The following is a 26,992-nucleotide window of genomic DNA, read 5'->3' as shown; positions in this document are numbered from 1 at the left end:
CCAAAGCATCGGGATGCATCGTGGTATGGTGACCGTGAGCACTGGCCAGCTCCGGAGGTCTGGGATATTACAGTACCAGGCTCTTGTGCTACTGACATTACCGTAAATGGGCAGAGCGAGTAAAAATAGAATTTAGGAAATGCTCTCTTGCGACATTATACTTAATCTGGGTATGCCCCAGATCAGGGATCATTCATTCTCTGGCTGCCCAGCAGTTGTGAGACTACATCAAGCATGTCCTGACAACATGCTGGGAGTCGTAGTGTCACAACAGCAGCTGGAGCACCACCAGTAAAAGACTTGTCTGTAATGGTTATGGGATTACAAGGTTAGATGGCTGCAACTCCCGATATCTGGAGGACCACCTTATATAATACCGTACAAAGGGGAACGGAGCCGCAGATAGTGGATTTTATTTCGGCAGATCCCACTGATTTTCTAGTGTCTGAGGGTTGGAGGTCTACCTGCCCCTCCTTGTAGCCGTGTGTCATGTTTGGAGGGAGAAAAGGAAACCTATGTGTGTTGTGTACGGGAGCTGGACAGATAATCCAAAAATCAGACTTGCCTGGCCGGTGACTAATACTCATAAAATGTGGCCCAATTAAAGACACATGCTGGGTCCTGGGCAACAACTGCATGGGCATGTATGCCCGTCCTAGATTTTTATGAGTTAATTCGGAATTTTTATGAGATTTTAATACGGATGAAAAAAATTTAGACAAGCACATTCATAGTCGCAGGTGCACCTCCATAAATCAAACAAAAAAAACGTATGGCAGCACAACATTACTCATACAATCAATCAGGCCTCTTGAACATGAACGTTGTGTGCCCGTGGCCGTTTTGGGGTCCGCAATACACGGGCACCAGCCCATGTGCACTCCGCGTCACGGATGCGGACCCGTTCACTTGTACGGGTCCGCAATCACGGAGATGTGAAACAGAAGCACGGATCGGAAGCACTACGGAGTGCTTCCGTGATGTATTTGTCCGTGCCTCCGCACCGCATAAAAAAAAAATAGAACTTGTTCTATTTTTTTGCGGTGCGGACGCATCCAAGCTAAATGGGTCTCGATCCGTCCAGGCTGCTGCCCGTGCATTGGGGCCCGCAAATTGCGGTCCCCAATGCACGGAACGGATGCACAACGTTCGTGTGCGAGAGGCCTAAAACTGCCACCTTGACGCCTGGTAGATGGGCCCGACGCGAAAATGTGCGCAAAGAGCTTCTATTTTTTTTTTCATGTATAGTAGGTATAATACCACTTTAATTCAGGATAATCCCTATTCCCCAGTTTTATTGTTTGTATGAGTAATGTTGTGCTGCCATAAGTTTTTTTGTTTGATTCCTGCATGTTAGCTTTATGGATGTGCACCTGCGACTATGAATGTGCTTGTCTACATTTTCTTGTAGTGTATATTGAGGGTAGCTGCCTCTTTTAGATTGAGCACTCCCCGGCCATCTGCCCAGAACTTCTGAGCAGAGTATATACACTCACCTAAAGAATTATTAGGAACATCATACTAATACGGTGTTGGACCCCCTTTTGCCTTCAGAACTGCCTTAATTCTACGTGGCATTGATTCCACAAGGTGCTGATAGCATTCTTTAGAAATGTTGGCCCATATTGATAGGATAGCATCTTGCAGTTGATGGAGATTTGAGGGATGCACATCCAGGGCACGAAGCTCCCGTTCCACCACATCCCAAAGATGCTCTATTGGGTTGAGATCTGGTGACTGTGGGGCCATTTTAGTCCAGTGAACTCATTGTCATGTTCAAGAAACCAATGTGAAATGATTGGAGCTTTGTGACATGGTGCATTATCCTGCTGGAAGTAGCCATCAGAGGATGGGTACATGTTCTCATTCTGTTTACGCCAAATTCGGACTCTACCATTTGAATGTCTCAACAGAAATCGAGACTCATCAGACCAGGCAACATTTTTCCAGTCTTCAACAGTCCAATTTTGGTGAGCTCGTGCAAATTGTGGCCTCTTTTTCCTACTTGTAGTGGAGATGAGTGGTACCCGGTGGGGTCTTCTGCTGTTGTAGCCCATCCGCCTCAAGGTTGTGCGTGTTGTGGCTTCACAAATGCTTTGCTGCATACTTCGGTTGTAACGAGTGGTTATTTCAGCCAACGTTGCTCTTCTACCAGCTTGAATCAGTCGGCCCATTCTCCTCTGACCTCTAGCATCCACAAGGCATTTTCGCCCACAGGACGGCCGCATACTGGATGTTTTTCCCTTTTCACACCATTCTTTGTAAACCCTAGAAATGGTTGTGCGTGAAAATCCCAGTAACTGAGCAGATTGTGAAATACTCAGACCGGCCCGTCTGGCACCAACAACCATGCCACGCTCAAAATTGCTTAAATCACCTTTCTTTCCCATTCTGACATTCAGTTTGGAGTTCAGGACATTGTCTTGACCAGGAGCACCCCCCTAAATGCATTGAAGCAACTGCCATGTGATTGGTTGACTAGATAATTGCATTAATGAGAAATAGAACAGGTGTTCCTAACAATTCTTTAGGTGAGTGTATGTAGCTGGTTCCTACACCGCCCTGAACATTGTTAGCTTAGGTCAGGGTTTCTCAACTCCGATCTTCGGGACCCACCTACCAGTCATGTTTTCAGGATTTCCTTAATATTGAGCAGGTGATATAATTAGTGTCCATGCATCAAGACTTACCACAGGTATTCATTTTGTGGGATATTCTCAAATCCTGACCGGTAGGTGGGTCCCGAGGACCGGAGTTGAGAAACCCTGGCTTAGGTCAAGCCCAGGAGAGGCAGTTCTGTTAGGCCCCTTTCACACGGGCGTTGTGGGAACATGCGCGATTTTTCCACGCGAGTGCAAAACATTGTAATGCGTTTTGCACGCGCGTGAGAAAAATCGGCATGTTTGGTACCCAAACCCGAACTTCTTCACAGAAGTTCAGGCTTGGGATCGGTGTTCTGTAGATTGTATTATTTTCCCTTATAACATGGTTATAAGGGAAAATAATAGCATTCTGAATACAGAATGCATAGTACAATAGCGCTGGAGGGGTTAAAAAAAAAGGATTTTTGTTTTAACTCACCTTAATCCACTTGATCGCGCAGCCCGGCTTCTCTTCTGTCTTCTTCTTTGCTGTGTGCAGGAAAAGGACCTGTGGTGACGTCACTCCGGTCATCACATGGTCCGTCACATGATCTTTTACCATGGTTATGGATCATGTGATGACCGGAGTGACGTCACCACAGGTCCTTTTCCTGCACACAGCAAAGAAGAAGACAGAAGAGAAGCCGGCTGCGCGATCAAGTGGATTAAGGCGAGTTAAATATATATTTTTTTTTAACCCCTCCAGCGCTATTGTACTATGCAGTCTGTATTCAGAATGCTATTATTTTCCCTTATAACCATGTTATAAGGGAAAATAATAATGATCGGGTCTCCATCCCGATCGTCTCCTAGCAACCGTGAAAATCACACCTAATCCGCACTTGCTTGCGATTTTCACGCAACCCCATTCATTTCTATGGGGCCTGCGTTACGTGAAAAACGCACAAAGAGGAGCATGCTGCGATTTTCACACAACGCACAAGTGATGCGTGAAAATCACTGCTCGTGTGCACAGCCCCATAGAAATGAATGGGTCGGGATTCAGTGCGGATGCAATGCGTTCAATCCGCGCGGAATACTCGCCCGTGTGAAAGGGGCCTTAGTGTTAGGGACCCATCTGCAGAAGCAACCTTGACACCTGGTAGATGGGCCCGACACGTTTGATAAAAAATGTGCGCAAAGAGCTTCTATTTTTCCATTTATAGTAGGTATAATACCACTTTAATTCAGAATAATCCCTATTCCCCAGTTCTATCCTCTGGATATGTCATCGGTAGGGGCTCGACACCCGGGACCCTCGATGATCACAGCCTCCTCTCTGCTCACCAAGCACAGTACCGTATGTAGTATAGCGGCTGTGCTTGCCATCGTGCTCACTTCTATGGGGCTGAATTGCTCCGAGGCCACGTGACCGATGAATGTGACGTCACTGGCCTAGGGAAAGCAGCTAGCAGGCCGCCATCTTCTCGAACAGCTTATACTGAGGATAAGTTATCAGTATCAAAATCTCAAAAAACTCCTTTAAGGCTACTTTCACACGTGCGGCAGTGATCCGGCAAGTAGTTCCGTCCCCGGAACTGCCTTTCAGATCCGTCAAAACATATGCCAACTGATGGCATTTGTAAGACTGACCAGGATCCTGATCAGTCTTACAAATGCATTGAAATGCCAGATCCGTCTTTCCGGTGTCATTCGGAAGGACGGATCCGGCACTAATACATTCCTATGGAAAAAAATGCCGGCATTCAGTTTTTTTGGCCAGAAATAAAACCGTAGCATTCTGCGGTTTAATCTTTTGCCTGATCAGTCAAAAAGACTGAACTGAAGACATCCTGAATGGATTCCTCTCCATTCAGAATGCATGGGGATAAAACAGATCAGTTCTTTTCCGGTATTAAGCCCCTAGGACGAAACTCAATGTCGGAAAAGAAAAACGCTAGTGTGAAAAGTACCCTAAAGGGGATTAGAAGAGCATGACGCCAGCGCCACAATCGGCCAAAAGGTTTGAGGCTGGTATTGCAGCTCAGCTTTAACGCATAGGTCTGTACTGCAATACCACACACAACCAGCGGACAGGCGTGGCACTGCTTCTGAAAGAAAGCAGATGTGTTATTCTAATTTGCCCAAAGGCATAAAACCGCCATGTTAAAAAAAATAAAAAATAAATGACATTCTACGAAACAAATAAGCAGAGCCTTGACCAGATTTACAAGTCATAGAATAATTTTATTTACTATTTTAGGAACAAAAGAAAAGAAATGCATCCAATGCTCATCGCTCGACATGGTGATGGGTTGTAGTCAAGGTGCAGCAGCATTCTCCTAGACGCAGCAGAGGCGGACATTTTTATGGGTAAAATCTTCACTGACCAGAGTGCCGTCATGATCCAAATAGGGATTATGGGCACCACTGAGGTATACTGTGCCCATAATTGTAAGGTGCATTCCCTTCCATGACAGTTTGCCCATCAGAATGCCCGTCTAGGTGCGACTTTCCTTAGGATATCAAGTGAACCATACAAAAAAATAAAAAACGAGATGATCTTAGTGCAAGGTCCTCCAGAACCAGTCAGTAAATAGCTGGACATGGCAGTAAACCAACAGCATCTGAGAACCATATAGATATCCATTACTAGGACAATGCTGCTGCTAACCCAATGTACTAAGTTGGAATTATCTGGTGGTCATGACGTACATTATTGCTATCAATAACCCATCAATGGAAACCAGACGTGCCCTAGAGCTCCTATAGAAATAGCAGAGGGAAGAACAGACATCTGCAAGTTCTACAGGTTAACCAGAGCCAATGATCTTAAGAAAAAAAAAATATATAATCAAACCAATCCTTATTGTACTGAATATAAAACACGAGGCTGTGGGAACCAAGATACTTGACACAAAGCAGATCTTTCTTTACATTTTTTTTTTTTTTAATTTTCCATTTTAATATCTTCTGCTGTTCCCCTTAACAGACACATATGACAAAATAGAAGTATTTGGTTTAATGATAAATTTTGAGAAGCAAAAAAAAAAGTGCAAATGACATGGAACGCATTTCGTGGTAAACTCAAGGCTCCTTATTTGATGAATGTCCCCCCCCCTTCCCCGGTAATTCGATAAACTCCGTAAGGAAAATCTTTGCAGTTGGCATTTTATAGTTTCGTGTGATAAAAGGCACATATGTTCATGAACTTACATCACTCGCCATATAGTCCCACTACTACTGTAACCCGGGCAGGAGCCCAATAAATAGACATATTACACGTTGCGACACCGGCAATGAGATCCAATAGAGTGTAACTGTTTTTTGTTTTTTCTAACCATAGCATTTTTTTTTTATATATATCTCATTCCGAGTCATAGATATCAAGTTGTAGTGCGGACAATAACTATGTAACAGAGGGCCAAGCTTCTCCGAGCACCTGCGCATGGAACACAGTCCATGTGATTTCCATGGTTGTTTGGTGCATAATATACCAAACAAAAAAAAAAAGGAAGAGGGGGACTAAACACAAACCATACACACTGGTGTAACAGAGGTATTTGCATCATCAAATATGGAATGTTTTAGAACTATTGAAAATAAATAAGTATAACAGTATAATTTCAGTGCTCTGTCCAGCACAGCTTAGTAAATGCCCTCTCTGTTTTCTTTAGACCAAGTCTTCGGACAGGCGAGGCCCGTCGTATCCTGTAATGATTTCTACCACCACAAAGTGGTCATCATTTTGGAATAGACATAGTTATTCTAGTGCTTCGTACAAACAGGTTTTTGCTGCATCTTCCTTTATTCGCTGCCGTCATCTCTAATTTCTTTAATAATAGCTATTAAATTCTGCAGTCCAAAGATGTAGCCTGTGTCCTGGCCTTCGTGTACCACGCGATCCTCCCTGTAAAACTTGCAGGTCGTGTGTGCAAAGTCTATCATTCGGACGTCTGCAGTGCTGCTGGCCGTGTGTTTGTTGCTGGAAGGTTTGTAGGCGTAGGCGCCGGCAGATTCGTCCGAAGATTCCTCCGAGAGATCCCCTAGGTCTTCAGAATCGGAGTCCATAGGAACCTCGGGTAATTCTTTCCCATCATAAATAATAAGCAGTGAACTGGAATAAAAACGATAAGACTCCTGTTTTTCTAAAACCATTTTAAGTTCTGTCAGTTTTTTGATCACAGGGTCGATCAGTTCCCGGCGCAGGTTTTTCCCATTGTGAAAGAACTGGTAAAGTGCTTCTTTAAAGCCCTGGACTGAAAGTTTCCTGCCATGGTATTTGTTCATGAACATAAGTTGCCCCGTGCCAGTTTGGTAGACCTGCAAACAGAGAAAAACTATGAGAAAATGCACTTTGATGACGCACGTTTATGCATGCAATAACCAAAGGAGAAATGATTGGAAGCTAAAACTATATCTAGATGTTGCATAAATAGCAATACCCTAACATTTTATATTATCTCAATCGCTGCTTATACAATCTCGTGCAACGGAGGGTGGAGGATTAAGAAATTCACACTCTGCATGTTTCTCTACGAAACCCTCAGCAGAAGGCAGACAGCGATTTCCAGGAACATGTACACTGTTATTAAAGCAGAAGACACAGTCTGCCATAAAACAGCCATGGGGTATGATGTCTGGAGAAGCCGTGGCCTTCCTTCTCTGTTATTTGGTCACGTCTACCCATAAAGGGAAGAATCAGGTCTAATCACCAATCTTAATAACTTCTAGGGTAAGGCATGTGTTACACACAATAAAGGGACTAAGTGAACTAATGCATTCAAAATATATAAACACAAGCAATGTAAAATATACAGGTTATTGAAATGCATAATCTATGCACAAGACTATGATAGCTTGAGAGGGCTTGATGATATATGGTGTTCTGACCTCTAGAACACCCACTGATCCTGCGCGGCAGTGCCCTGACTAACCTCTACAAGAGCCTGTCCACTCTAATGGGGCGGTGCAGAGAAACCCCAGCAGTGCTACACCATTACGTCAACCTCTTTATTCTTACGGATTGATCATAAAGGGATGGCACAGTCTAAATCTTTTTTTTTTAAAGAAAGGAATAGCCTATTAAAAGGAGTCTCCCAGGATTTTTTAACTGATGACCTAACACTCAGGATAGGTCCTCAGTATCTGATAGGTGGAAGCCCGAATCCTGGGATCCCCAACAATAAGCTGCTTGAGAAGAGGCGCTCACAGTAGTGTCGCGGTCTTCCTTTAGCTCACTAAGCACAGCGCCGAACGTTGTATAACGTTAAAGCCTAATTCACACGTTAATGTTTTTCTCAGTGATTGTGAGCCAAAAGCAGGATTGGAGAGAGAAGGTATAAGAGAAATATTCAGCACCTGTTGGCTCAAAATCACTGACGTGTGAATGAGGCATAAATCTGTGACAAACTGACCTCCCCATAACTTACAGAGGGATGAAATAACTGTACTCGGCTTATTCATGTAGCCATCAGCTCTGAACAAACATGACCTAATTAGTTCAGAGATCCTCCTCTGATAAGCAGAGTGCGCATCAATCATTTCTTGCTACTACATAAACACATCGACTCTTCGTGACCTCCAAACAACGCTGCTCATTTTAGGGTATGTAAAGCTATAACTGAACCTCACCTGCATGCCGCACACCCGGACCCCAATAATCGCAGACGTGCTTTGCTGGCACTTCTCGATTTGAGTGGCTTTCTTTTCCTCTGATGCATCATCACCGTGTTGTCGCGTTCCCATCTTCAGATCCAGGACACACGGTACCTGGTACCGACACGTCAGGTTTTCCAATAATAAAAATTCTGACTAGTTAAGGAAATAATGTGCTCAAGTAAAAAATAAAAAAAAAGCAGGGTGTGAATCTTTCAATGATGATGATCCCCTCAGTTTGTGACAAAACCTGCAGTGTGTGAACATAAAGATCAATGAGGAATGGTAAAGCACCTTCAGACATTAGGATAATATTTCTCGGGCATGATGCTCATTTTGAGTACACAAAATTGGCACAATATCAGACGCCAAGAAGCTAGTAGAGTAATGTTACAGGCTGCTACCACCCTGCTGCGTATTACCAGATACCAGCCAAGCTAGTTGTTTTTTATTTGCCCTAAGGTGTCCTGTGTCTTAAGGGGACACTAAAATCTTTGTCCTAATCAGAAAACCTACAATGATCACCTGAGGTGATGCTGGGCATTCAGAGTTAATCCGCTTTCACTTCCCAGTACATATCTAATCATCAGACTGCCTAAGACATGATAAGCTTAGATTAAGACGACTGGTGTCACCTTTGCTGAGGGAAAAAAACCTCTGCTACGTGCAACACATCAGCAGTTCACTGCTATATACGGAGGCACGTGTCCCAGGCACAGAGGGCAAGGATTCGCACAGGACTACAAGTTTCCAATCTAGATTATGTTGTAGATGTATTATAGGGGCCCTGGCCTACTCAGTCAGGGGAATTTGCCCCCATCTATTTGTGAACACTAACCTGCTGTTTTACAAAGAAATACATGATCTATCCAACCCAAAAGGAAACATCTTCCACAATACGTGGCAGTATAAATTAATGGTTGTGCCCACTTGGTGTAGTTGCTATATTAAGGCTACTTTTACATCTGCGCTTTCCCTTTCCACTATTGAGATCAGTTTTGTCCTCATTCATTACCACTATGTGGTGCGGAGCAAGACTCACAATGAAAGTCAATGGTGACGGATCCGTTTTCTCTGACACAACAGAAAACGGATCCATTCCCCATTGACTTTCATTGGTGTTCATGACGGATCCGTCATGACTATTTTAAAGATAATACAACTGGATGAGTTCATAACGGATGCAGACGGTTGGATTATGGTGACTGAAGCGTTTTTTGCTGATCCATGACGGATCCAGCAAAAACGCTAGTGTGAAAGTAGCCTAAGATGTGTAGTGCCAGCTTTTACTAGTGACTGGTGCAGATCTAGATCTTATTTCTCAGAATCATCTAAAATCACTTTGGCCAGTTCCCAAAAAGATCTTATGGATAAACCATATAACTACGTAGCATATAAGCACTGGTAGAAAAGGATACTGTATTGGTTCCTGTGTTTGGCGTATTCCTTCATACGTTGGATCTGTTGCTGGTGACGTTTTGTACTCCAAAGTTTGTGCTTAAACTGTGAACTGATATTCCCTTTCTTCTCCATGCTGTAATACAAAACTTCTGACTGCTTTAACAACTCAAATTCCTCTTCTAGTTTGTGGCTAAAAGAAAAAAGAAAAAAAAAGCACAGTACAGGTTAAAATTCACAATTAACATACACAGCTCACATAATATTACCAAAATGTTCTGCACAACAGCACCGCAATGGGCCAATTTTACCAAAGTATAACACAGGTGTATGTCAGCATCAGTATAAGGGCTCATGCACACAAACATTTTTTTTCCCCATGTCCGTTTTTTTTTTGCAGCCTATATGCAGAACCATTCACTTCAATGGAGCTGCGAAAAAAATGGAAATTACTCTGTGCATTTGGTTTCTGTATGACCGCATGGCTGTTCCACACACAAAAAATAATAATCAAAGAACATGTCCTATTATTGCCCGCATTACGAACAAGGATAGGACTGTTCTATTAGGGGCCAGCTGTTCTGTTCCGTAAAATACGGAATGCACGCGGCTGGTATCCGTGTTTTGTGGATCCACAATTTGCAGACCACCAAACATCCAACGGTCATGTGCATGAGCCCTTAAAACAGGGTTATTCAGTTCCAGGAGGAAACCAGACAACACAGGGGATCCGCCTGCAATAAAGAAGTAATTAGTTGCCTGGCAGATTTCGCAAAGCTGCTCCAGTTCTCCCAGTTAGGCCTCATGCACACGACCGTTGTGTGCACCCGTGGCCGTTGTGCCGTTTTCCGTTTTTTTTCGCGGACCCATTGACTTTCAATGGGTCCGTGGAAAAATCGGAAAATGCACCGTTTTGCAGCCGCATCCGTGATCCGTGTTTCCTGGCCGTGAAAAAAATATGACCTGTCCTATTTTTTTCACGGCCAACGGTTCACGGACCCATTCAAGTCAATGGGTCCGTGAAAGAACACGGATGCACACAAGATTGGCATCCGTGTCCGTGATCCGTGGCCGTAGGTTAGTTTTTATACAGACGGATCCGAAGATCCGTCTGCATAAAGCTTTTTCAAAGCTGAGTTTTCACTTCGTGAAAACTCAGAACCGACAGTATATTCTAACACAGAAGCGTTCCCATGGTGATGGGGACGCTTCTAGTTAGAATACACTACAAACTGTGTACAAGACTGCCCCCTGCTGCCTGGCAGCACCCGATCTCTTACAGGGGGCCGTGATCAGCACAATTAACCCCTTCAGGTGCGGCACCTGAAAGGGTTAATTGTACTATCATATCCCCCTGTAAGAGATCAGGGCTGCCAGGCAGCAGGGGGCAGACCCCCCCCCCCCTCCCCAGTTTGAATATCATTGGTGGCCAGTGCGGCACCCCCCCCCTCCCTCTATTGTAATAATTCGTTGGTGGCACAGTGTGCGCCCCCCCCCCCCTTCCTCCCTCTATTGTAATAAATCGTTGGTGGCACAGTGTGCGCCCCCCATTGCCCCCCCCCCCCCCTCTATAGCATTAACAACGTTGGTGGCCAGTGTGCAGCCTCCCATCTCCCCCCCCCCTCCCCCCCATCATCATTGGTGGCAGCGGAGTTCTGATCGGAGTCCCAGTTTAATCGCTGGGGCTCCGATCGGTAACCATGGCAACCAGGACGCTACTACAGTCCTCGTTGCCATGGTTACTTAGCAATAGTACAATAGTAGAAGATTAATACTTACCTGCTGCTGCGATGTTCGTGTCCGGCCGGGAGCTCCACCTACTGGTAAGTGACAGTGACAGGTCTGTGCGGCGCATTGCTAAATGAACCGTCACTTACCAGTAGGAGGAGCTCCCGGCCGGACACGAACATCACAGCTCCCAGGTAAGTATGAATCTTGTACTATTGCTAGTAACCCGCTGCCACCAATGATCGGGGGGGGGGGGGGGGGGCGCAAGATGGGAGGCCGCACACTGGCCACCAATGTTGTTAATGCTATAGAGGGAGGGGGGCCAATGATTGCCACCAACGATTTATTACAATAGAGGGAGGAAGGGGGGGGGGGGGGGGGGGGGGGGGGGGGGCCACACTGTGCCACCAACGAATTATTACAATAGAGGGAGGAAGGGGGGGGGGCGCACACTGTGCCACCAACGATTTATTACAATGGAGGAAGGGGGGGGGGGCCGCACTGGCCACCAATGATATTCAAACTGGGGGGGGGGGGGGGGGGGTCTGCCCCCTGCTGCCTGGCAGCCCTGATCTCTTACAGGGGGATATGATAGTACAATTAACCCCTTCAGGTGCGGCACCTGAGGGGTTAATTGTGCTGATCACGGCCCCCTGTAAGAGATCGGATGCTGCTAGGCAGCAGGGGGCAGTCATGTACACAGTTTGTAGTATATTCTAACTAGAAGCGTCCCCATCACCATGGGAACGCCTCTGTGTTAGAATATACTGTCGGAAATGAGGTTTCACGATCTAACTCATATCCGACAGTATATTCTAACATAGAGGCGTTCCCATGGTGATGGGGACGCTTCAAGTTAAAATATACCATCGGATTGGAGAAAACTCCGATCTGATGGTATAAAAGGGACTCCGGACTTTACATTGAAAGTCAATGGGGACGGATCCGTTTGAAATGGCACCATATTGTGTCAACGTCAAACGGATCCGTCCCCATTGACTTGCATTGTAATTCAGGACGGATCCGTTTGGCTCCGCACGGCCAGGCGGACACCAAAATGACTTTTTTTTCATGACCGTGGATCCGCCAAAAATCAAGGAAGACCCACGGACGAAAAAACGGTCACGGATCACGGACCTACGGACCCTGTTTTTGCGGACCGTGAAAAAAAAACGTTCGTGTGCATGAGGCCTTACAGTGGTGATGTCATGTCGACCACATGTTACAGCTGCAGCCAATCACTGGCCTCAGCGCGCTCCGAAGAGGCTAATGATTGCCTGCAGTGGTCACACGCTGTCGAGGAAGTTGGATAACCCCTTTAAGGGCTCATTAAGACAGCCGTATATTTGTGTCCGCATCCGTTCTGCAAGATGCAGACACATTCATTTCAATGGGGCCGCAAAAGATGCTGACAGCACACAGTGTGCTGTTAGCATCCGTACTTCTGCGTCCCGGCAAAAAAGATAGAACATGTCCCATTCTTGTCCGCATTTGTGGACAATAGGCTATTCTATCATAGGGCTGACCGTTCCACAAAATGCATAACGCACATGGCCGGTATTCGTATTTTGCAGATCCGCAATTTGCAGACTGTAAAGCAGAATATGGTCGTCTGAATGAGACCTAAGGCTGCAAGTTCTGCACGAACGCATAGCATTGTAGGGATGCTTTTAGTTTAGGTGATCAGACCGGCAGTCAGGCTAGAACTAGAATAGAGGCCACAATACAGGTGTAGAAGTTCACCCATATTACACTTGTGTGAAATTGGCCTTAAGCTGCACTTTAAGCTGATTTTCATCCAACATGGAAACGAGAAAAAAAATCTAGCCTTTCTGGTGGCCGGGAATTGATGGAGCGAGTGTGTACGGGAACGAGTGCATGCACATTAGCTCCTGTTTCCGGCCACCTCTGAATCTCCACTGTATGAAACAGATCGGGGCAACCACTTACCATTGGTTGTCACAATCTGTACAGGTCTGCTCCGCTGAGACTGCTAGTGATTCTGAAACACTAGCAGCCTCAGAAGCACGTGCGTACAGGCAAGAGGCGGTATTATATCATCCTAGCATCGCTTGCTTGCTCGCTCCATCAATCAGATCAGAGGTATCACCCCTACTACAGCTCAGGGAGTGCCCATGGAGCTGTGCACGGACGACTGAAGAGGTAAGACAACCCATTTAAATAATAATAATAATAATAATAAAAAAAAAAAGGGTTATAAGATGGAACGTGATATTTATATTCTGTTTGAGGACAGACGTGAACAGGAGCGGTGGAGCGGTCAAGCAGTTCTCAAATTGTCCCACACCTCTTTGTTCTATCAGATTGAGAACACCTTACCTTTTCATTTTCTCTTCCTTCCTATGTTGCCGAACCCTTTCCTTAGTGAGGTTATCATTCTTATTAGACCACATAAGCAGTTTACTTTTTGCCTCGCTGCAGTCTGACATGAAGTCCACATTTTCTAGGTTCTCTTGGTCCCGGTTCAAAGGATAGGCAATTGGGCACAGATTCCCGTCTTCATCTTCTTCAAAGCTTACAGATACCACACCTGCAGAGGTAGAGAGGAAAGTTGGTTTAGAAACGAGAGGTGGAAGACAAAACACAAGAAGATAACACAGAGCGACATCACGTTCTGTGTTGAAGGTATCTTACCCAATCCTTAGCATATATCCTGAAACAGGCCAAATCTCATCTGCCAACCTAACAAATATCAAAACAGCTAAACACAGAAACACCTGGCAGGGGAAACAAGGCATAAAAATATACGGATAGATCAGGACACGTTGATTTACGCAGCAGTTTAAATTCAACCAGAGCCAAAACACAACACCGACAAAAATAATAACAGGAGACGATTCCAATTCATAAAAATATTTATTGAAATAAATATTCTTTATTGATTGCAAGTGAAAAAAAAAAATATGAAGATGTAAAACAATTCTCATTTACATCTTGGCAGTGAAACACCAGAAGGGTTTTCATTATGCAAAAAGCATTCAATATCATAAAACTAGGAAGGAAGGTTTTGAGGCATCGGATTAGGGGGATGAGCAAGCAAAGCAAAATAAAAGAAAGCAAAAAAAAGACAAAACATCACAGTGAATTCTACTTGTTGCTTCTGTTCAGTCACCAGGGTATAAAACCTTTGCTTAAGCTAACTAAACCATTTGCATTAATACTAATTAGGAAGAAAACACCAAGCAATTCTTCGTGGTGAACTCTTATAAAGCACTTTGTGTTGTCTGCTCGTATGAGTCTCTAATGCACTGATAGCGTAAGAGAGTCTTTAGCTGCGGTTCAGCCGATTTCCGGGAGTGCCATAAACAGTCCTCATGGTCCTGAGCTGTCCCCTTAAATCCTAGTGATATCGCCCAGCTGGCAGGCGGACCTGGGACTTTTACAGGAGCTCGGGAGGGAGCGCAGCACAGGATTGGACAGTCTTTGCTCTCGACCATAAAAACATAGGACACTAACAGGGTATAAAGGGAGAAGCGAGCTAGAAAACAGCCTGTGGCTCTGAGTGCAGTCAATGCGTATCAACCATGGCTGTTTGTCCACCCTCCCACCACCACATTAAAAACGAGAAGACAAAAAAAAAAAAAAAAGAAGGAGCAAAAACACACAAAAAAAAGAAGGAAAAAAAAAAGAAAACATAAGACAGCGCACAGGATGAAGCGCAACATTTCATAGATAAGGTTTGTGGGTTACTTGGTTTCTACTACCTTGTGTGAATAAGTCTCCATTTGTTTGTTACCTGTAATGTACGCATCGTTGACAGCGAGACGGACAGGATACTCTAATGCATCCTACCTCTATGAGTCACCCCTCACTTGCAGTCAAACCAAGTGACTTAAGAACAAAGAATATTATTGACTCAGGAACGTAATTGCCCTTGAGAACCGGGATTTCCACTCGCATATTTCAGGTGATTCATTCCAGTGTTTAACGCAACCCTTTAATCCAAAAATAAAGTTTCCATTTCCTCTGAAAGGGAAAGCTCCTGGAACATATAAGCAGCAGTCTGTGCACACTTCATTCTTGGACTTGTCCCGTGGATTTTTTCTGCCCAAACATCTCAGACAGGAGATTTCACATAAGATTTTTATATTAACCCAAAAAATGACAACCAACCTCTGTTTCCAGAATAAAAGGAAAGTTAAGAGGGGAGAAGAGAAAAAAAGAGGCAAAAACTAAAATCAAAGTCTATATTGGACCAGGTAGCTTTAAACACTGGTCTTTTCGGATTCCACTTACCTACAGGAGCCTAAGGAAGACTTAAGGCCACAAGCACAGCTTGTCTAAACTCTAATGCTTTTTAGCCGGCCAAGAGACCCCATGGTGATCTCCGACACCCGCCTCACAGCCTGTCCCTGACAACATCAAAATATGTGAAAAAAAAAAAAATGAATAATTCCTAAAACTGCTTCTAAAGGAGAAGAGCTTTAGGATAAACAGGTCATAAGAGAAATTTATACATGACGCAAGAAAAAGGCCATGCTCCCCCCACAGGGAATCTAGGACTTACCTTTATACTGAGGTGTAAATTTTCGGATTTCTGCAGGGAGTGTTTCATAGAACAGGTGCTCCCTTTGAATGAGGGGCTTACAGATGGTCTTGTCGTTAAAGCGAAGGACACACGAGTGCCCCCCGACCTGGTGTAAAAAAGGCTCGAGCAGAACTCCCTTTGCGTAGCGCTCCACTTCCATAGCTCCGTATGCTGGGCTCATCGTTACTGCACATTAGAGAATGCCCGATGGCTTGTTCAGATCTGTCCTTTAAGATGGCTTATCTCTGTTAAAGCAAATGCAAAGAAACAAGATTCCCTTCCGTTAGACCGGGGCAAGGCATAGTCCGTGCATGTCTTTAAAAAAAAAATTAATCTCTTCAAGGTTTTATATGAAGAGTACGCTCCACAATGTCTTTCCTCTGCCGGGCAGAATCCTCTACTGAGCTCTCTGGCTTATAGCACCGAGACAAATAGAGTGATGTCACTCGGGAGAAGAAAAACAAGCTGGTTAACTCCTCCTGCAAAGACGTCTGAGCCAATCACGGATGTATCTGGGAGTATCCCAGAAAACAGGCCGGAGAGACAAAAGAAGGTGGAGTGAGAGCGCTGCTGCTGCACTCAGCTGTTTTCGTCTTTCTGAGCCACAAAATATTGATACCATACAGCTGAGAACAGCAGCGCCCCAAACCATGCATATATTATAACCATGCAGTATGAAAAAACTAGAGATAAGTAAATCAATGTTTCTTCAATTGCGGGCGGCTGTCCGCACAGGTGAATAAGCGGCCACCTGTCAAAGGATTGGCAGAGCCGAACATCACACCTGGCCCTGTCAATCTTCTGGCTGCTCCGCAGCCGAAGCTCAAATTCGAGTTTCGGAACAGCTACTGTGCACGTGCCGAATTTGAGATTTGGCAGCGGTGTAGCCCGGGGATTGACAGGGCCGGGCGGGATGTCCATCTTACAACAGGTGGGTGCTCCTTCATCTGTAGGGACAGACCCCCACAGGTGAAGAAGGCTGGCTAATGAGACAACTCGATTCGCTCATCTCTAGGAAAGATACACAGTGATCCCTCAGGATACAATATTTTCAAGATACAGTGACCCATCGGAAATGGAACCAGACTGAACATACAATGTCTCAGACTCAGATCCAACCAATCAAGGTCATTTCTCTGGTAAAATAGCTGTATAAGGCTACTTTCACATTAGCGTTTTTTGCGGATCTGAAAAAACACTTCCATTACAATAATACAACCGCATGCATCCGTCATGAACACCATTGAAAGTCAGTGGGGGAAGGATCCGTTTTCTATTGTGCCAGATTGTGTCAGAGAAAACGGATCCGTCCCCATTGACTTACATTGTGTGTCAGGAATGATCCGTTTTGCTGTCCGTCTGACGAAGCGGAGCCAAACGCTGCAGGCAGAGCGGAAGGGAGACTGATCGGAGACAAACTGATGCATTCTGAGCGGATCCTTTTCCATTCAGAATGCATTAGGGCAAAACTGATCCGTTTTGGACCGCTTGTGAGAGCCCTGAACGGATCTCACATACGGAAAGCCAGTGTGAAAGTGGTCTTAGTTGCTAGTTATTATCCCTGACTGTTATATGTAAGGACTTGTTTTATTCATTTTAATTATTTGCTTATTTTTCTTAAATCTTTATTTTCTTTCATCTTGGATGAAATTTTGGGGCTTTGGAACCGATTACTCAACTTACAATGGTTTCAACATACAATGGTCGTCCTGGAACCAATTAATATTGTAACTTGAGGGAACACTGTACAGGCAACCCTTAGCAAAATGCATATACACATACAAAGGGCACATACATACATGAAAGCATTTATAGCAGTGGTCCCCAACCCGGTGCTCTCCCCAGCATTCCCTTCCAGATCTACACCCGCCGTCACTTCACGTAGCGAATCCCTGCAACGCGCGATGTTACAGCACATTTACAACCTGCCGCAAACATGTGAATGCAGCAAGCAAAAAAGTATCAGTTACTGACCCGCCGTGAAGTGCAGAATGTCATTACATAGGAAATAAAATAAAATAAATGATGTAGACAGCTCAGTGGTGATTTTTGGGGAAGCACATAATGCCTCGTAGACAGAGGACCTTACGTCCACTAGCAGATTCAGCACAAAAACAATGTATGAGGATGAATACTACATATCAGAGCGTACATTTACAGGTTTCAGACACTAGGGGGCGCTCTACGCTGCCTGTTCATAAGCGGCTCTGCTAACACGCCTTTGTTTACTCCTTTATATAACTCACATCACGGACATTTTTTCCCCCTCTAAGAAAACATGGGAAAGTCGAGGGGAATGTATTATTACAGAACATTATTCTGGTCCGCATGGCAGATGAGACTAGCCATTCCTATTGATAAGAGTGAGAAAACTGGAATGCACATGGACGGTAAATGCGTTTTGCGGAGACCGTCTAGTGCACGCGCTTTCAATTTCTTCCCTCCACATTCTGAATGCTAAATGTAAGTTATTTATTGTGGAACAAACATGTCACAGCTTTCTGCGTCTCAGTCCTTTACAATTCTTTAAAAAGGCATCAAACCTGCAATAATCTTATTTTGTTTCTCTTAAATCAGAGCACTAAACTCTTTACAATTTTCAAGATCTCTACCTGGTGTCAAGGAATGGAAACATTCCCTACAGATAAACTGTAAAACGGGAAAAGTAGAAAAGATCTCTGGGTTAGGGCTCATGCACACAAACTTATTTTCTTTCAGTGTCCGTCCCCTTTTTTTTTTTTTGTGGACTGTATGCGGAACCATTCATTCCAAAAAATAAAATAAAAAAATTGAAGTTACTCTGTGTGCATTCCGTTTCCGTAAGTCCGTATTTCTGTTCCGCCAAAAAATAGAACATGTCCTATTATTGTCCGCATTACGGACAAGGATAGGGACTGTTCTATCAGGGGCCAGCTGTTTCGTTCAGCAAAATACGGAATGCACACGGACGTCATCCGTATTTTTTGCAGATCGCAAAATACATACGGTCGTGAGCATGAGCCCTTACTGGGAGAATTCAGGACAAGTGTAGGGACCAGAAGGATCCGTGTGGAAAATATGAGCACAGCGCCACATCCCGGAGATTTCCTGGCACTCTCTTATGTTTGTAGCAGCCTCTCTGTTTACTTGAAACCAGTGTTTCTCAACTCCAGTCCACAGGGTCCACCTGCCGGTCAGAATTTGAGAATATCCCACAGAATGAATACCTGTGGTAAGTCCTGATGCACTGATAATGATATCAACTGCTCAATAGTAAGGAAATCCAGAAAACATGACATTGGGGGTGAGGACTGGGGTTGAGAAATGCTGCTTTAAAGGGCATCTGTCAGCAGTTTTGTACCTATGACACTGGCCGACCTGTTACATGTGAAGACATCTGTGTTGGTCCCATGTTCATATGTGCCCGCATTGCTGAGAAAAATGATGGTTTATTATATGCAAATGAGCCTCTAGGAGCAACGGGGGCGTTAACATTACACCTAGAGGCTCTGCTCTCTCTGCAACTGCCGCGCACTCTGCACTTTGACTGACAGGATCAGGCAGTGAAATGGTTATCACACCTGGCCCTGTTAATTTTCCTAATGTAGACTGACAGCCATTCAGACCAGCCTAGGAGGCAACAGGAGCTTACAGACATCGGTTTCTGGGCTGCCAGGCTTATAGGGTCTGCTCAATACCAGGGCTACAAACAGTGGTGATTAAACATAAGGCCTTCTGCACATGAACGTATCCGCCATGCGGTCCACAAAATGCAGATGTGGCTCGTGTGCATCTGGCAAGAATAGAACCGGTTCTATAATTTGCGACCCAGAGGCACATGGATGACATTATTATTTTTTGTGGACCAATAAAAATGAACGGGTCCACGTGCAATCTGCGGATTGGACACGGGCCAAAAATATAGTCATGTGTATAAGGCCTAAGATGTATATAAGGCTTAGGGAATCAATGATGCAATTTTCATAAAAATTTGTGTGAACATCTGTGTACAACTAGTCTCGTTCCTTAGGGAGCATTCACATGGTGTCTTCATTTACTAGACAGACGTTCATACCTTGTTTGTTGTATAGAACAGCATAGCTGACTACACTATTCTAGTAAAAAAAAAATAATATATATATATATATATATATATATATATATATATATATATATATATAATTTAAAGACGGGAGACTGTGGTCAACTTGTGCGCATGTATACAGTGGCATACATCAGAGATATATGTCGGGAGGATTTTCCAATGTATACCTCTGATATATGCCACAATAAGAATACAGTAGCATATGTCGCCTATAGGCTCCCATGCTACAGAAAAAAAATAAAAAGCTTGCATACGATGGACAACTGGACGCCTTTCAATAGATCAGCACAGTGGTATACACCTTACTGTACGACCATTCTTGGGAGGCAGACACGACACGGCCACTGCCAAAATCTGCAGCGTTAATGGGCCCTCAGCCGCCAATACTATACGTCATACTGGACACCAGTGACGTACATCTTGCACAAGTGGCAATTACCAGTAAGAAAGGGACATACATCTGGATATCTAATGAAGAACAGCAACAGAAGAACACTTGTCATCCTATGCCAGAGATCATTTGTGGGGATATTCTGTACAAAACACCATGACAAATCCTACAGAGCTCGTCTGGAAACCTCCCAGTGCCAGAGAGGGTCTGTCGAGAAAACCGAAGACTTGGCCGCCACAAATAAACAAAAAAGAGGCCGGATTCGGAGGCCCCGTTAACCCGGCACATCTGCTTTTCATTTGTGGCCAACTGAGCTCTGACTGCATCATCCTGTAACATTACTGTGAGCAAACCGAGTCCAAAAGCTGCAATTTTACTTCACAAACAAGCCTGATGCCGAGGGAGCAGCGGACGCTCTGAAATGCAAAATATACCAGATATACAATATCCACGAATCATATCTGTGTGCTGCCATAGAAATGAACGGGTCTGTGCGCGATCTGCAAAGCATGTGGATCGCACACGGATGCAAAATACGGTTGCGTGCATGAGGCCTTAGGAAGAAGTAGGGGACAAAAAGGACAGGGGTATAACTGTAGGGTCAGACTACACAGGAGCTGTTTGTTGTCAGTTACCATGGAGACCCAAGTCTGCACGGTAGCTGTGTCCTCCCTCTCTTCAGTGTAGTTGGAATTAGGCAATGCAAAGTAATGTTCACAGCCTTGAAGGAAGAATCGCCTATTACCAACCATCCGATATATGAGTCACAGGTCTGTGAACGCTCACTAAGAATGACGATTTATATATTATACATTGAATCAGACTTAATTTGATTAATTGATATTTCCCACAATGGTCTTGCAGCAGCTCCATGTATTTCTTCTGTATAATACAATAATTTGGACTCCGCCAGGTGGCTGACATACCTCTGCCTGACAACTAGTATGTGTGACTGTTATGGTCAACTACAGTCCATGGCATTACACAGGGAGCAGTGACAATTCCTGGGCTTGATAACACACCATGGATATACTATGATACATGACCTTGCCCCAGCACTAATTAAAGTGCAATAACTGGAGATTTACTCCAGATTACAGCAAAGGCAATGGCATTGCTACAAGAGGCTTCTCCCCCTACCTCTTCATCTTCTATAAAAAAAAAAAGGAGATAAACAGTGCTGTGAAGTCATCAGGTCAGCTGACGATGACATCACAGTTTCACCGTGACATTCCATTCCACTTACATCACAAGCATGGCAGAATATAGTCATCATGTAGTGCTGTCCTGACATACAGTAATCACTGTTTGTCGGGGAGCTATCACACAGATAATTACAACATTAAAGGGATTCTGTCACCTCTTTTTACCCTATAGAGATGCGGACATGCACGGCTAGATCGCCGCAATATACCCGTCCCATATGACTGTGTGGTTTTATTGAGTGTAAAAAATGATTTTATAGATATGTCAAATCAGCCTGGTGAGGAGCCCAAGGGGCTGCACTAACCGTTCTGGAGCCCAGCCATGCCCCCCTGAGAAGGAGCCCAGCACCGCCTGTATCCACCAATCTCCTCCTTGCTCACAAAGTCCGATCGCCGTAATATTGCAAGCTCGCGCATGCGCAGTTCCTTCCCTGAGGCTGATGCCAGCACAGGGAAGGAACACTATGCCGGCACTGCGCATGCGTTAGCTCGCGCATCGTGAGATTACGGCGATCTGACTTCGTGAGCAAGGAGGAGATTCGTGGTTACAGGCGGTGCTGGGCTCCAGAACTGTTAGTGCAGCCTCTTGGGCTCCTTACCAGGCTGATTGACATATCTATAAAATCATTTTTTACACTCAATAAAACCACACAGAGATATGGGACAGGTATATTGCGGACATGCTAGCGGCGATCTAGCCGTGCATGTCCGTATCTCTATAGGGTAAAAAGAGGTGACAGAATCCCTTTAAGTCCACAAGGAAGTCCTTTCCCCATTTCTTGCAGGGCGTACCGTGCCCTAATAATGTGTCCCAGTATTAAAAAGTGGTAAAGTGCAGATTGCAAAACACTGGACCCACAAGTCAGCGAAAATGACTTTCTATTATAACAGTGGGTTGGTTCTGTCTGCCCTCATTTCAGTGCAATTCTGCTCTGAGATGAAGGCCATTATAATCCGAGACAGACTGGTTACTATGGGGCAAACTGCCGGACGACCGCTGTCAGTCATGACTTGCCTGTTCAGCTTGAAAGCTGTGGTCCGGCCTTGTCACCGCCGACCTCCAGGCTGTAGAACTTATCGTTTACAGGTCTTTCGGCTGACCGCTATCTCTGGCCAGCTTTGGGGCTCATTCACACAGTGTCTTTTGACACTAGAATTCTGATGCAGATTGAATACAGTGTGAGGCGGTGGCGCAGTTTGTGTGGTTTAGGCGACTTTCACACTAGCGTTTTTGCTGGATCCGGCAGTGTACAGCAAAAACGCTTCTGTTACAGATAATACAACCGTCTGCATCCGTTTGAACGGATCCGGTTGTATTATCTTTAACATTTATTTAACATTGCCAAAACTGATCCGTTTTGAACTCCATTGAAAGTCGTTTTCTCTGGGACAATAGAAAACAGATCCGTCCCCAATAACTTGCATTGGTGGTCATGGCAGATCCGTTTTGCTCCGCATCCCAGGACAGAAAGAAAACCGCAGCATGCTACGGTTTTCTCTCCGGTCTGGGAATGGAACGGAATGCATTTTGGTGCAGTCTGTTCCCTTCAGTTCAGTTTTGTCCCCATTGACAATGAATGGGGACAAACTGAAGCGTTTTTTTCCCGGTATTGAGCTGCTATGACGGAACTCAATACCGGAAAACTTTAACGCTAGTGTGAAAGTAGCCTTAAAGCTGTGATTGCACAAAGAAAGAAGGCATGGTGTCAGGACAGGCGTCACTGGAAGCCGCAGCGGATGTATATCGGCCGTTTAGCGGTATTCTGCACGTTTTTCTGCAGCATTCAGATTGAAAAACGAAGCTTTCTACTGCAGAATGCACCACGGATTTTGCCTTTGCAAAATCTGCCATTTGACCGAGGTTTTAGGGGACCTGCAAGTGCAAACGTTGTACCAGCGAAGTGTATGAGATTGGATAATTCTCTTGTAAACTTTGCGGATTTTTTTCTGCATGGGAATTGACCGGCCGTGTAAAATCTGCAGCCTGTCCATTATATCTGACAAAACTACATCAAATCCGCAATTAGAAATTGCCGTTTATGTGCGGAAACTCATTGAAACCCACACGGAAACGTGCACACAGATTTTATGTTGGTGTACCCACACTCGTGTGCAGGCAGCCTAAAGGGTTTGTATGTTTTTTCTGTGTAGACACAACATGAAGCGGTGTAGGTTTCTGTTCTGTAATTCTCATGCATTGTTTTTGAGCCCTCAGCGGACCGGGCTGTGGTCGATGGCTGATAAGGTATCCGGTCTGCTCTGTAAATGAGTTAGCATTGCACTTCCGCCTGCCTTGAATTCTTGCAATGGAGTTTCTCTTTAGGTAGTTTTTTTCCCCATATCTTTGGTATCCTTACAGATCAGTAAGTTTGCAGTAATGGCAGGTGTTGCAGGTACAGAACATCTAATATTACTTTCTGTCCCTACAAGCGTTGACACATCGATATCACAGGGGACGGCCGCGTGTTATTTGTCTTAGGAAGTGGCTCTTGTATCGACACAGATCATACAGTCCCATGGGGGATAATTGCATTAGTGCAAGGTAGAATCTGCTCCTGACAGATCTGTATCCTAGCAGCCGGGAGAGTCAACATGCGAGAGAAATCCTCCGTATGGGAATTGTAGGCGCTAGGTTTCCTTGCTGACGTTTTTTCCCCCCGTAACCTAGAACTAAATGATGCAGTTTTTAAGACAACTTGTTTTATTTTTATTGATGATCTTTGATGTGGTGCTGAGAAAATCAGGGAGCCCCTTCATCCCCTTACAACAAGGTTTCCCAAATTCCAAGCAGCTCATGGGGGTGCAGATGTGTTACCGGCCCTTAGATGGGGTCTCCAGGCCGATCTCACATAGAGCTTCGGAAAACGCAACTGCGTGCTGGTCGCCACAACAGCCAAGGTGACGTTCCAACGGCAAGCAGGTATCATGCAGGGGGTCCCATTAGACGGTCTCTGAGAATGGTGGTCTATGGTCTCTCTCGGCTGGCTATAGGTGCGTTCCACGTAGCGGATTTGTCACTGCAAAATTTACAGCAACTACAAAGTGGTTACGATTTCTCAAAAGCTTAGCCACAGGCTGCGGCGAAAAGCAGCACAGAAACTAAAGGGTTAATCCAGTAGTTACACGTTATGCATAGGGGATAACTATTGGGGTACTTTCACACTAGTGTCGCTGGATTCCGGCAGGCAGTTTCGTCGCCAGCAACGGATCTGGTATTTATCTTTTTCACATTGTTAAAGGTCTGCGCATGCACAGACAGCAAAACCGCTTAGGGCCGGATCCGGCATTAATGCATTTCAATTAAAATAATGCCGGATCCAGCATTCCGTCAGTGTTCCGGAATTTTGTACGGAGAAAATACCACAGCATGCAGCAGTATTTTCTCCATCCAAAAACCGTACAGTGACTGAAGACATCCTGAACGGATTGCTCTCCATTCAGAATACATTAGGATAAAACTGATCAGTTCTTTTCCGGTATTGAGCCCCTAGGACGGAACTCAGTGTCGGAAAAGAGAACCGCTAGTGTGAAAGCACCCTTAGATTGGTGCAGGTTTCTACCTCTGGGAACCCCAGCATTTAGGAGTACAGGCCCCACTATCCTCGTAGCAGAAAGTGGAGCATGTGTACTGCCACTCCATTTACCTCTATGGGAGTTCTGGAAATTGCAGAAATCACAGAGATGCTTGCTGACCTGCCACTCTTTATTCTGGGGGGGCTCTGTGGCAGGACACCCACCGATCTAATAGTTGTCCCCTATTCTGCAGATAGGGAATGACTTGTAACAAGTTCAACCATAATGCCGCTTTAGCTTGAGGGGTGGGAGTTTGAAATCCACAACCTGTCAGTATACTGCAAACATCCACTGGTCATTATACCTTTTGCAGCGCTTAGGGGTGAAGTGTGCGGCAAAATTTGCAACCAATTAGGCTACTTTCACATTAGCGTTTTTCTTTTCCGGCATAGAGTTCCATCACAGGGGCTCTATACCAGAAAAGAACTGATCAGTTTTATCCCCATGCATTCTGAATGGAGAGTAATCCGTTCAGGATGCATCAGGATGTCTTCAGTACAGTCGTTTTGACTGATCAGGCAAAAGATAAAACCACAGCATGCTACGGTTTTATCTCTGGCGAAAAAAACTGAAGACTTGCCTGAATGCCGGATCCGGCATTTTTTTCAATAGGAATGTATCAGTGCCGGATCCGGCATTTAAAATACCGGAATGTCGAATACGTCCTTCCGGCATGCGCAGACCTTTAAAAATGAGAAAAAAATTAAATACCGGATCCGTTTTGCCTGATAACACCGGAAAAACGGATCCGGTATTGCAATGCATTTTTCAGACTGATCAGTCTGAAAAATGCCTGATCAGTCAGAAAAAATTACATGCGTTTGCATACAGTTTGCCTGATCAGGCAGGCAGTTCAGGCAACGGAACTGCCTGCCGGAATCAAACAACGCAAGTGTGAAAGTACCCTTACCCTGTCGACTGGCCTGAAATCGACTAAAATGTGACACTTTTGAAATAATCAGAATTCACACTGCAGTTCTGTTTCTTGAAGTACAGGAGAGGCAGTAAGGCTCCATTCACACATCCGCAAATGGGTCCGCATCCGTTCCGCAATTTTGCGGAACGGGTGTGGACCCATTCATTTTCTATGGGGACGGAATGGATGCGGACAGCACACGGTGTGCTGTCAGCATCTGCGGAGCGCGGCCCCGATCTTCAGGTCTGCAGCTTGCGGACAAGAATAGGCATTTCTATAGGGGTGCCGGGCGGGTGTGTTGCGGATCCGCAATTTGCAACACACCACGGATGTGTGAATGGAGCCTTACTCTCTGACATCCAGGCTCCAGCCATCCTGAAGTGTTATACTGCCAAGTGAGCACTGGAGAGAGTCCCTGCTGTTCTGCCCTGACAGGTTCTCTTTAACAAATCCCCGTAATTGCAAAATACTTGAAAACGATTAAAAACAATGACGAGCCCTTTGACATAACATTCACCTGAATGTGCATATTAGTGTCAATGGAAGGGGGGGGGATGGTAAGTTCCTTTAAGACACTAAAGGTACAACTGATCCCAAGAGAGGCCAAGATCTGCTAAGAAACTTCAATTTAATTGTTCCAATTCCCATCCATTCCCACTTCCAAGCGCATCTGATGGCACCGCTTATCCTCGTTGAGAACAAATGATGGGCTATTTTAAAGTGCAACATGCTCAATCCCTATTCCTTCAGTGGCAGTCACCTGGGATGCCCATACACATATTATTTGCTGACAGTATGATGTGTACGGCCAGCTTTGGTACAGAATGAACCACCGGTCACGCTAGGATGCAATTTCGGATAGTTAACATGGCGCCATATACACATCTCATTTTACATTTGTTGAAAGA

The 26,992-nt window shown here is 44.9% G+C and overlaps 1 protein-coding gene across 1 annotated transcript in view; it reads right to left on the bottom strand.

Annotated features, from left to right (window-relative positions):
* Window positions 1–5,548: 5,548 nt before the first annotated feature.
* IP6K2 (inositol hexakisphosphate kinase 2) overlaps window positions 5,549–26,992 on the bottom strand; it is a 32,400-nt gene continuing 10,956 nt past the window's right edge. The window contains exons 2-6 of the mRNA XM_040408664.1: window positions 15,895–16,160; window positions 13,707–13,917; window positions 9,659–9,831; window positions 8,217–8,392; window positions 5,549–6,905 (exon numbers count right to left, since the gene is read on the bottom strand). Coding sequence (XP_040264598.1) covers window positions 6,390–6,905; window positions 8,217–8,392; window positions 9,659–9,831; window positions 13,707–13,917; window positions 15,895–16,096 — 1,278 coding nt within the window. The 5' untranslated portion in view covers window positions 16,097–16,160 and the 3' untranslated portion in view covers window positions 5,549–6,389. The remainder of the gene's footprint in view (window positions 6,906–8,216; window positions 8,393–9,658; window positions 9,832–13,706; window positions 13,918–15,894; window positions 16,161–26,992) is intronic.

The sequence above is a fragment of the Bufo bufo genome, chromosome 9 (assembly GCF_905171765.1).
Source record: "Bufo bufo chromosome 9, aBufBuf1.1, whole genome shotgun sequence".
NCBI classification, from domain to species: domain Eukaryota; kingdom Metazoa; phylum Chordata; class Amphibia; order Anura; family Bufonidae; genus Bufo; species Bufo bufo.
This window is presented reverse-complemented; position numbering and strand designations above follow the sequence as displayed.